Source organism: Nelumbo nucifera, chromosome 6 (genome assembly GCF_055504915.1).
Source record: "Nelumbo nucifera cultivar China Antique chromosome 6, China Antique-T2T, whole genome shotgun sequence".
Classification (NCBI taxonomy): Eukaryota; Viridiplantae; Streptophyta; class Magnoliopsida; order Proteales; family Nelumbonaceae; genus Nelumbo; species Nelumbo nucifera.
In genome coordinates, this window is record NC_142654.1 from 1,116,418 (window position 1) to 1,128,986 (window position 12,569).

Here is a 12,569-nt window from a genome sequence, read left to right on the forward strand (position 1 = left end):
AACACCAGAAGCTCCTGGTCCTGGATTTCCCATGTCACAACGGCCCTGTCAGATTTCAATTTTGTCCTCCCAAGTTTGTGTATAACCCCGGCCCATCCCTTATTTGCCAATCTAAGGACGGATTCCATCGAAACACCTACGGATTACCCCTTGCTAAAAATCCAATGAGACATTCTAACCATCACATTTCAATGATTTTACCTCAGCTTCACCAAAGAACTTATAAACAAGTTCTGTAGATGTGAGTTCTACTGAAGAGAGGGATTTCAAGATTACCACTTCTAAGGGTTTCAAATTCCAAATGATCATTCTTCCTTAGATAACGCACTAAAATTGGTAACAAACAGTGGAAAGTGAAATACGAGGATCCAAATCAAAACATAGCATAAACTTTCATGCACACTCACACACAACATGTCTTAAGATCACACAGACATGACAACAACATGCTCGTTTTGTGCTTTTAATCCCTTTCTCTTATAACTATACTCCCTTTTTTTCCCTTGTTCCCTTGAGTTGTTTCATGTCTTCCCGCATCTTCTTTTTCTGGCTCAAAGCAGTAGTAAATATTGAAATGGCTACCGCATAGGACAGGTGAGGAACTGAAATTGTTATCACCACACCATATATGAAGTATACAACTCGAAGTCCTAGATTTATTTATTTATTGGTCTTCTAATGATATAGAATGAATGATTTTCTCTGTGTATCGTGCAGGATATCCTCAAAAGCTATATTCATGAGCATTAATTAAGAAATTTTGGCTTTAAACTGCTGTAATTTCCCTGCTTTTTGGAAGCCCTGTTTTTGCGGCATCATCCCCTTTTGAGGCTCTGAGACAATGGATGGGGACGATACATATATCTTAAGGCTAGAACTCCCACCAGAGTGCATCATTGAATGATAGTTGAAACAAATCACCGGAAATGAAAGCGTTTGCAGGTTCTATTACGTTGACAAGTGCAGCTTCTTCTTGTGGTTGAGGGTAGTCTCGAAAGATTTCATTTTGCTGATCATCACAAAGCCCAAGCACCATGCGGTTGGGGCTCTCTGGTAATAGGCTAGACTTCACTTGAGATTCCTGCTGGGCATCCTGCTTATCATCATTTGAGCTGCCATGTGTTCCATTTCCAGAAAAATCTGAGCCACTCCCCCTTCTATCTTCTTCTAGCTCGTCCATGAGACCTCTCAGTTTCTGTAACTGTAAATTGCCACAGAAATCTTCCAACTTTATACCTAAAAAAATGTAGCATATAGAAAGAAAGAAAAAATTAAGGGAGTACCTCAGTTTGTAAGGACTGCTTCTCTTTGTTGAGAGAGTCGAATCTTGAAGCGAGAACATCATAATTGGCTCTCAATATAGCGTAATCTTGTTGAAGCTGCTTTGACTTGCATCGGGCTCTCTTATTCTGGAACCAAATAGAAATCTGGCGGGGCTGTAAGCTAAGCTGTCTGGCCAACTGCAGCTTCTTCTGGGTCTCAAGTTTTGATTCTGTTTCAAATATGGACTCCAATAATGTAATCTGTTCAGTACTGAACCTCCTTTTGTTTGTCTTCGTAATACATGTCATTGAAAGGGAGTCCATGCATGAGAGAGAGAGAGAGAGAGATGTAGAGTTGGTGATGCTACTGTCTACCAGTTGATGAGGCTTGAGGGGGTGTATGCATATATATATATAGAGAGAGAGAGAGAGACAAGTTAGGTTTGAAGTTAGTGTTGGGGTGGGCCGTGGGAGTGGCGTGAACGAGGTCATTATTGGAATATGTCAACGGCAATGAGGTCAGATAAGAGATTTTGTTTGTATAGATAATATGATGTTCCCAATCCGATGGAAACATCAAAGGATGGGCTTCTGTTTGTCCTAGCTACCTCCTTATAATATTAGTGAAAATTAATGAGTTAAGGAGATCATGTCATATTGTCATTGTGTAGGGGTGGGAATATCCATAGATTTTGATTTCCAAAAATATCCCTCGATTCTACGGATACAGCTTGCTTCGTCACCCAATTCACAGCGTTATTTGAGTGTAGCTGTGTGCAGGAGTGAGTATAGGAGTAGTAGACGTCCCTTCCCTCCTCGAAAAGTTTCAGCACAAGTTGCACATTTTTCACGACGATTTATCTTCGAACCAAGCTGTCAAGGTCAGTGGTTGTTTTTCTATTAATTCTTCTATTAAAATAATAATGTGATAGGAATCGCTAGCTCCAGGCCTCCAGCCTCCAGGAGGAGGGGGAGGAGGGAGTTCAAATCTGCGCCCCACCTGCTCTCGCCCCACAAATGCCCCATACGCCGAACGTCCGCCATCTGTCCCTTCGCACGCTGTTAGCTTGTCCCGCATGCGGGGCTAACGGAACGGCCGTTAGCTCGTCTCCCGACCCCTCGTTCTTCTCCCTTCACCCCAGTTATCTTCTCCTTTTTCGACACCGACGACCTACAACGACAACTGGCGATCATCCGGAGGTTGAAACTCCTCTGACGAGAGCTCCGGAGGAGTATGACGAGGATGATTTTGTTATCTCTAGATTGACTTGAACTCCGCAGCGGAGGGATTGGACGGAGGTTCCAACGGAATATTCCTTTCCAACCGAGAAACCACTGGTTTCTGTGGTAGGAAAATCGTCAGAGCTAGCCCTGAAGGTATTACGGCACTCTCACTCTTTCTCTCTCTGAACTCATTGTCAATATATTATAAAGATAAGATTTTTAGCGAGAAGGTAACATGTACCGGCTTTCTTGGTGCACGTTATCAGAAGCCCATTTTCTTTGTTTATAATTTGCATCAATTTCCTCGGCGGTGGAAGGAGATTTCCCCGTCGTATTGCCATGAATCCGGCTGGCCACTTGGCGGGAATGCTTCTGGTTTCTTTTCTTTTTCAGTTTTTGCTATGATGGATCGATTTTTGGGTGATGGCCAATTTTTTGGCTAAGTAACTCTGCTTCCAAGTGGCCGATGACTCAAGTCGAAGTGAATTTTGGCTGCCGAGCTGACCAGGTGGCGAGTTGCCTGTGAGGTGCTGGGCTGATCAGGTGTCGAGCTGCCTGTGAGGTGTTGGGCTGATCAGGTGTCGAGCTGCTTGTGAGGTGCTGGGCTGACCAGGTGTCAAGCTGCCTGGGGACGAGCTGAATTGATGAGCTTCGTTGCTCTTTAGAGACCTGCAAGGAACCAAATGTCAGAGGACCCGGGGTGACTAACCCGGCGAGGTTGCTCCGATGCTTAAGTCAGTACTCTCATAGTAGACTGCGAGCTAAAAATCACAAAGTCTGAGAGATAGAACTTGTTTACTTGCTTGCCATTGGGGTTGGTGCCTTTATATAGGCATTGTTTGGTGTGGGCTTCACGCACCATATCCGAGATTTCTGTGAGGTCGTTTAAGTGGTTCGAGATTCCTGGAGGTAACTGCCATGCACGTTGACCACCCTCCAGATCGTTCGGCACGTGGGCCAACTTCCAAGGATCGTGGGAGTGTTAGGATATGCATGCCAAATTTGTCGATGATCATGTCTCGCAGGTCGCCAGGTCGGCGCCTGTGCCAGGCCGCCAGGTCGCGCTTGTACCAAGCTGCCAGGTCGCGCTTGTACCAAGCTGCCAGGTGGGACACCATCAACTTTGCTAAAGCAAATTGTTGCCAAAGTGATTCCGGGTATCACCTATTTGTTCTAGGTGCCATGTATCATAATATCATTGGAGGGCCAAATCCGCCCTCATCATGCTACTTTGTTGTTTTTTTTTTTATTTCTTTTCGTTTTTCGTAATTTATGGACATTAAATGTGATGAGAAAAAAAAAAAACTGCGTTTATTTGCCACTAAAATCTATGGAGAAATATAAAGATTCCAATTTTCAATTACATAGTTCTGGCACTGTTCGATGCGTGAACAGAGATCGCAATTTATAGAGAAAAAGTTCATAGAAATGTATTTGGGAAAATATTAACATTCCGATGGCATTGTTCTGTGACTACTGATTAGGTGGAAGGGCATTACGGGTGACGAAGCCGAAACGAAACGATACGCTGGAGAACACGTGGAAGATGATAACGGCCGGCCGGCCAATGCCACTGACGAGGCATCTGAAGAAGCCGGAGATGTGGGAAACACACGGTCACCACAGCAACCCGAGCCAAGGAACGCAAGAGCCAACCCCCGCGAAAGTGAAGAAAGCAGAGACGTTCAGGGACCGTACTAATCTGGAGACGTCGCTGAGTCCGTCCCCGGGTGGTTCGGGGAAGCTTCGGAAAGAACCGTCGCTGAATCAAGACGAGCTGAACCGGCGGGTGGAAGCGTTTATAAAGAAATTCAATGAAGAGATGAGGTTGCAGAGGCAGGAGTCGTTGAATCAATACAGGGAGATGATTAACCGTGGAACCCATTAAAAGAAAGAAAAGGAAAACGTTTCTGTTTTTCCATTTCTTTCAGAAAATTTAGGAGGATGAAGGAAGAAAATAGTCTTAAGTCTGCTTGACTTTGTTTTGGGTTTCTTTATTTATAGTATAATGGATGCCTGTATAAAGGATTGATTTGTTTGCAGTGGTTCTTCAAATCGGATAATAAAACTAATAGTTTGATTGCATTAAAAAAAAAAAAAAAAACTATTTCTTCTTCTTCTTCTTCTCTTTACATTTGATTTGACAGAGGGAGACCGCATTTCCTTGAGCTTTTTGAGGGTTTTCAGGGGTCGCCGCTCGATTGAATCATCCATCGTTTAAGCCAGTTCAAATTTTTAAGTCTACAGTCTCGTAATACTTCTCCGAAAAAATTACGATAAACTACTGGGTTTGTAGGTGTAAAAGACTAACGTGACGTACAGGATCCTCCGGTTCCGGCGGAGGATTCAGAATAAAGAATTCAGAGTGATAAAATCCAACGCAGAAAATGTGTTGGACACTGGACAGAGAGCTCTCTTATCGGGCTGCACGGCCCACAAACAAATAAACAAAGAAGGGGGGTGATCGCCGGTGCCGGAAAAAGAGAAGAGAACTCGGGTGAAGGGAGAAGAACGAGGGGTCAGGGGACCGGCTGTTCAAGCACGCGGGAATGTGAGGTGTGGAAATGAGGGTTTTGAGATTTGAATTCGATTTTGGGATAGTTTTGGGGCTAACGGCCGTCCCGTTAGCCCCGCATGCGGGACAAGCTAACTGCGTGCGAAGGGACAGATGGCGAACGTTCGACGTGTGGGGCATTTGTGGGGCGCAGATTTGAACTCGGGAGGAGGAGCACAGTATTGTGATTGTGATTGTGGTTGGGTGAGTTGTTTGTGTTTGTATGTTTTCCATCCTAATCTATTGACTGCTGACACTTGTTGGTTATTCATTGTCAGAGCAAGTTAGGTAGGGGCGACGTATGAAAATCAAAGTGATGGAAGCAAGGAAGAGGTGCAGGGTGTCATTATTAATTATCTATTTTATTAGGTTGGCTTTGGCGGACTTCATGCCTTGCCGACCACTACGGACAAGTCTCTGGACCGCCCCCTGTTTTTTAGTTTTTACATACATAACATAGATAGAGGAGAGGATTCAGCCTTGGGCATGGTAGTTTGTACCCGACATCCGTATCTAATTAGATGCATGTAAATGTACAGCAGGCAGCAGCCCCTTATTCGTATCGACTATCGACTATCGACTAGGCTGCTAACGGATCAGATCTACATCTACCTCCAAATTTTATTCCTTCATCATATTTGATCAGAGAGTATATGGGCGGGTCATGGGATGAAATTGGGGTAGATATGATCCACATTTGAACTAAATAACATATATATAAACGTTGCATCCTAATTATCTTCGTCGTGTTGTCTCAAACATCATTCATCTCTTCTTGTCTGCTTCCGCTTTCCCAAAGGCGTTTGCTAGCTTTTATTTTAAAAAATAATAATAAAGTTGAAGAACAAAAGTTAGGCACTGCCCAGTTCCCACAGATCCAGACTAGCACCCGCACAATGATAGCTGCACATTATTAGGAATATTTCTCATATTTTGTATATTTTCACTCAACAAGTATTATATTTATATATGACTTATTAGATGATGAGTGTGAGGACCATTTTGTGAGTAGCTAGCAAGATTCTTTATTCTTTACATGACAAAAATGAGCACGTGAATAACTTTGTGTCAGTAAATTAACCATTTTGTGAGTAGCACCCGCACAAAAATGACCATTTTGAACGCTTTTATTGTCAGTAAATTAACCAACGAGCACCGATATCTGTCCAATTAAATCAAAATTAATTTGGATGGATTGCACGGACCAATAAAACATTGAATTTGATCAGTCTAAACGTAATAATAGTTCAAAGTATTTATTGGATTGGACCTGGTCCATCCGTAATGGATTTATACTGAATTGGATTGGATTGGATTGAGCCAATCTTCGGTCCATTGATTGAAGATAAGAATACAGATGTCAATGGATCAAGTTTGGGTTGGAACCATTCTAAATTTAAACCAATTTGAATAAATTGGACAGTCCAAACATCGAACTGAACTGGCCCAAAATAATCCAGAATATTCATCCAATTGGATTGGACCTGATCCATCTATAATAAACTCTCAACCTTTCATTTCTCTCTTATTTTCTGAGAGACAAAACATAGCCCTAAACTTGAGTCTTCAACACCTTGGGCTTTGAGAAATCTATCGATTAGAAAAGGATATACATGGTTGAAATACTTACAAAACACTTTCTGGATCTGTACTTGAATGAACCCAAATATTGACGAGGCTCAAGCCCAACTGGGATTTTTCTTATATTTTCAAAGTCATTTCTTTGCTTGTATTCTTTTTTGGTCTTCATATTACACAATCAAACCATTTCTTAGCTTTGAGGTTATCCTAGTTTTCTTTGGAGTCTATATTGCTTTCTTTCTTCCAGCTAGAGTAAATTTTGGGTACAGATAAATAATAGTGGTGTTTGTTTATAAACAAATCTGTTCTTTGATCTAGTCTTGCTATTTTCATCCTTGTCCTATATACTTAATCAAATATAATTTCTTAAATACATTATATTTTTGTACTATATATATGGCAAGCATTCATACAGCTGGATTTAAACGTTTTCAAGTTTGGTGCAAATTTTGAATTATCAAATATTAATGCTTGTATTCATATATTTAAAGCTCAAATATCAATCTTTTCTATTTCAAAAAAAAAAAAAGCTCAAATATCAAATGGTTATTTTATAATATTTCATCTATTAAATTATTTATCAGTTTGATAATGTTGGAAGTCAGGCTTCCGATATGGGCCTTACAAGCAAAATCTTTTAAATGGGCCTACGGAGCTGGGTCTATAACGAGCCAAGACTGTCATTCTTGACGGGGCCCAGGTTTAGTAACTAGTATGGGCCTGAACTAAGGCTGAGCCCAATTCAAGGGTCACGACTAGAACATGCTTATAGGCCCGCGGGCTTAAATTCGGGCTAAAAAGTCTGATCTCAATAAATTCGAGCTGGGCTCGGGTTTTGTCAAAATAGCCCGGCGCGAGCCCGGCCCGGCCCGACCTAATATTAAACTTAAAATTAGTTATGTGATTATGTCCATTTGAATAAATTTTTTGATTTAAGAATGTAAAATTGTGTTTTAAAATATAAAAGAAAGGGAAAAATACCATATTGTAGGCCCATTGTTCATTTAAATAGAAAAAAAAACTATCTGAATTTTTAATTCTAATTTGAATAGGGAAAATTGTTTTTTTTTTTCAATTGGGTTGGGCTTCGGTCTCGGGCTCGGGTTTCGGGCTTTTTACTAGGGCCGGGCTCGGGCCCAAGTTATAGGCCTGTTGGTCGGGCCGGGCTTGGGCTTGGGCCTAGTATATTTTCATTAGTGACAAGTGAAAGCCCGGCCCGGCCCGGCCCATGAACAGGTCTAGTCACGACTCACGGCAACAGGATAATTTGGATAAGGTGCTTTTGGTTATGTGGGCATTTATTGACAAATTCAGATTAACTGAACGCTTTAGCTGTTTTGTAGGCTGTGGAACCATTGATGAAGTTCCACGCCAGTAATAAATTCATAGGCCCCATTGTAAAAGATGTGGGCCCCATGTATTTAATACTGGTGTGGAACCTTATCATTGGTTCCACAGCCCTCTGAATAGCTAAAGCTTCAACTAAATCTTGCTCTTTTATTGATGGGTGTTTATCAGTATCAAATAAGTATTTATTTGAAAATTGCTACTTTAAACATTTATTGTTTTTTTTATTTGTTTGGGCTAATGTTTTAAAAACCGACTTGGAGACCGAACTTTTTTTGCCTCTAGGCCGCGGGTCACCAGTTCGACTGTCTGCGTCAAACGGGTCAGACTGCCCCATACTTGTATTTAAAGTATATATGTGTGTGTGTATAAATATATATTTTTATCAACAATAATGTATAAATATGTTTTAGATATGTTATATGTATTTTTGTATTTAATTTTTTTTATTTATAAAAAATATTAAAAATTACAATTTGAGGCCAAAAAATGGGGTTTTTCACAAAAATAGTGGGGCAAGGCACCTACAGCCCCTTGGGACACATAGGTCTCAAAAAGTTACCTAAAATAAAAAAAAAAAATCACCTCAATCGGATATCAGAGTGCAAAGTTATGGTCTTCGAAAGTTTGCATGCATTGAGTTGTGCATCCTGCGACCCGGTCACCAGGTCAAACGGGTCAAAAGTTGAACTAGTTGAGTTGAACGATTCTTGGCTAAGTCAAAGGTTTTTGACCATCTGGCAGGTCTTGACTAAACCAGATCTAAAATCCTGACTGAGTGATGGTTCGAATGGTTCAAATGATTCAACCAACCAGATCAATGGCAGGTTGAAAACACTGGGTTAGGCCTTTTATGGGTGTTTCAAGTAACACCCTAAAATTGCTTTCTAACTCAGCTTAGCATTTGTTTCCCCCCCTAGTGCTTGGGAGTGAAAACCTAGTTCCAATTGAGAAGGTGAAGAGGCTTTTTCTTGTCTAGCTCATCAATAACACCTTTAAGAATTTTAAAAACACTCATTGTATATTAAGGGATCATACTAGTAGATGCTTTTACGAGGATGGCTTTGCTTGCAAGTCTTTTTCCAACCCACTAGTTTGTTACTAATTTTTTCGTTTAGAAAGTTGAACGTATCCTTGCAAAATTTATTATGAAAGATAGGTACTTCCAAGGAAACATTGCCTTTACTTCCCAATGGAATTTTGAGGATTTTGGCTAAGAATTTTTTAAATTCTAGGGGGGGATATTCTTTGAAAACACAATACTTGACTTTGTAAAGTTTGGGACTTATTAGAAGTTTTAGCAAGTTTATTTAAAATATCCTTAATTTTGAGACGAGTCATAATGTGGAATTTTGCAAATATAATACAATCATATGCGAATTGTAATATTGGTATGGAGGGGGCACATCTAGATAATTTACATCCAATGGTTCTGTCGGTACTGGCTGGTTTTCTAAGGAAATTCTTTGTTAAAGCTTCTGCACCTAAGGGGATTATTATTTAGGCTCAGTTTCGAAGGAGTATAAATACAAATGTGTAGAGTGCAAAACCTCATATTTTGTATTATTTCGTAAGTATTTGTATTGTATATGTTTGTATTTGTACTCCTTCCAAACTAGACTTGTTCATGGGTCGGGCCTGGCCGGGTTTGGGTCGGGCTGAGCCGGGTTTGGACCGGGCTGAGTTAGGTTCGGGCCGGGCTTTCACTCTGTATTAACAGAATTTTCTAATGCCCGAGTCCAAGCCCGGCCCAACCATCGGGCCTACAACCTGGGCCCGAGCCTGGCCCTCATAAAAAGCCCGAAGCCCGGGCCTGGGCCCGAGCCCAAAATTTAGCCCATATAGTTAGCGGCTAAATAGTGAGAGAAAGAGAGATTAAGAAAAGAATAAAAAATTTATATATTAAATTATAAATATTATATTATTTATATATTTTATATAATATATAAAATACATATTATATATTTTATAAAATATATAATGCTGAGTCGGGTCGGGCATTACTGTGTTAGGCCCAAGGTCAGGCCCACGGGCCTAATTACATGACCAAGCCCGACTGGGGTGCGGGCCGGGCTGGACCGGGCCATCGGCCTACCCGGCCCATGAACAGGTCTATCCAAACCGAACCTTTTAGGCCCAACTTGGAAAGAGGGTAAGTACAGATATGTATGGTATAAAATAGATACAAAATAATATAAAATAGGAAAATAGTCTAAAACTCACCGTCACTTTTATGAATTCTCTTAAAGTCACTTAACTTTTAAACATCCAAAATTCCCTGTGTCACTTTTAAACATCCTAAAGTCACTATAACTTGACTAACGGACATTGCTAATTTACTATTTTACCCTTTCTTATATTTGACCCATTTTACAATATCCTAAATTATAAAAGTTTTCAAAAAAAATATCAAACAAAAATTAGCCATTGCACCCAACTAAAATTGCAAGAAATTTTCAAAAAATATTTCGTAGAATTAGATAAAAGATTACAAAAATATTTTTGCATAAACTTTCAAAGCCTCGATGGAGATTTACATTCCAGATTCAAGTTGCAAAAATTTACAATACATATTTACATATTTCAAAACATTAGAAATCTCTGTAACTTCGAATCATAATCATCGTTCCTTCACAACTTCAAACGGGATATAGGAGCAAGTGAAGCAAGAAGGGTTAAACTATGTTGGGCATTAGCAGTTGCTGTGTTGATGGCTGCACACCTGTCTAAAAACCTTCATAATCATTAGTGTAAGAAGTACGCGGTAGTTACGCTCATGGACTGTCAAAGCCTTTTGGAACCACCTCTCCAGTTTTTTGATTCTTCAGTGAATTGGTGTTTGTGATCAGATGGGATTGGAAATGGAAATGGGTAATTTGCCATTTGCTTTTTCTCAAATGAAGATGGTTGACTGGTAGAGTGGTATTAGGCTTCTCCACTTTTTCGCTTTCATTATATTCGCTGGATCCGATGGAATCAGCTTAGCTTACGGGTTGTAACTTGTTGATTTTGGATTCCATTTTCGTTTTATCGTATGAAGATTCTGGACAAGATATAGGAGCATAAATTGCAACCTCTTGCCTGTACGAGTAGATTCAATTAAGAGCAAGTGGGAAATGAAGAATTAGAGAAGAAGAAGAAGGGAAATGTCGATGTGTCTCATCTGGTTTCATCTGCAACCTCACCACCTCAGACGATCAAGGTGGAATCGAGTTCTTAAAATCTATATTGGCAAATCTTAATGACTTCAAGGAGTAAGCAAGCAGATCCATTCCATGAGCCCACAACGTCTTGTTTGCTTTTCTTTGGGTACAAGCTCCTCAATGGCCACTTTAAACTCCCCTCTCTTTTCTTGTTCCCCTTTCAGCAATCCCTCTTTCACTTTCCTGGCCAAGACCAACAGCTCTCTGAGCAGAGTCACCGCTAAGGTGCGGCCACAGATGGAGGTGTGAAGACAAAGCGCCAGGACCCAGTTGTTATTGGGTTGAACATAGAGCCTCGCAAAAAAGATGCAAAAAAAAAAAAAAAAAACACCTCTTTGATGTTGCTTATGGTCGCCGGTGATTGGCCAGTGGTGATTAACTTGAGAGGAGATTGTTGGTGCGACATCTACCTTTTGAAGATTTGTGTGCAAAGAGAAAGAGGAAGACTTGCAACAACCGGAAGATTTAGATAGAGAGATAGATTGGCACACACACAGAGAAATTCTGGAGAATCTAACCCTAAAAAGACACTTTTTCCCTAGGGGTAGTTTGGTCATAAAAATATTATTAATGCTAATGTGGAGAAGTTCTGTTAATGAATATTAATGAGAATATAACAGAAGGTGAGTTTTAGAAAAGTTTTGGATGTTTTGAAAAGTTACTAAGAGAATACGTAAAAAAAAAAGTCATGGTTTTCCCTATAAAATATAAGGTTTTGCACTCTACATATTTCTATTTATACTCCTTCCAAACTGAGTAATAGGAGCACGGGCCTGGTGCCTAGGAGCCGAGCTATGAACAGATTTCACTCCACTCAATAACCAAACTAACGCCTTCGATAGGATTTGTTGTTACGTGCTTCAAACTTTCAAAGCTTGGAAGCTTTGATGACTTTTGATTGCCAGAATGGTTGTTATTAAGGGTATGTTTGGTTATGTTGGTGTTTATTAAAAAAATTCCACCACATCAGCGCCACATAGGCGTTGGCGTTTATTGCAAATGAAGCAAAATGAAACATTTGTTTGGTTTCACCATTTATCAAATAAATGGTAGAAAACTGAGGCTTTGATTTTTGTGCAAGGGGCATTTAGGAAAACGTCAAATTCTTGTTTCCCCCACGCCCCAACGTTTCTTGAAACCAAATGCTGATGTGACACACTTTAATGGGTATTAATCTAAGGTAGAGTAAAAAACGTTTAAAGTGAAGTTCAACCAAACAACAAAAACAGGAAACATTTAAAGTAAAAAGTATAAATAAACATTTAAAGTGAAAAAGTGCAAATAATTAATGCCCTATCCATAAGGCTGCGTTTGAAAATGATGTAAATAGAGTGTAAATCCCAGTTCAGGGTAAGTTTGCACTTTGGTTCACTTTTGCCTGTGTTTGGCAACATTACA

The 12,569-nt window shown here is 40.2% G+C and overlaps 1 protein-coding gene across 1 annotated transcript; it reads right to left on the minus strand.

Moving 5' to 3' along the window:
- Positions 1 to 288: 288 nt before the first annotated feature.
- Positions 289 to 1,740, minus strand: LOC104609249 (uncharacterized). The gene is made up of 2 exons (XM_010275501.3): positions 1,284 to 1,740; positions 289 to 1,201 (listed from the first exon to the last, which is right to left on the minus strand). The coding sequence occupies exons 1-2, from the start codon at positions 1,584 to 1,586 to the stop codon at positions 872 to 874; spliced, it is 633 nt and encodes a 210-aa protein (XP_010273803.1). The 5' UTR covers positions 1,587 to 1,740; the 3' UTR covers positions 289 to 871.
- Positions 1,741 to 12,569: the final 10,829 nt, after the last annotated feature.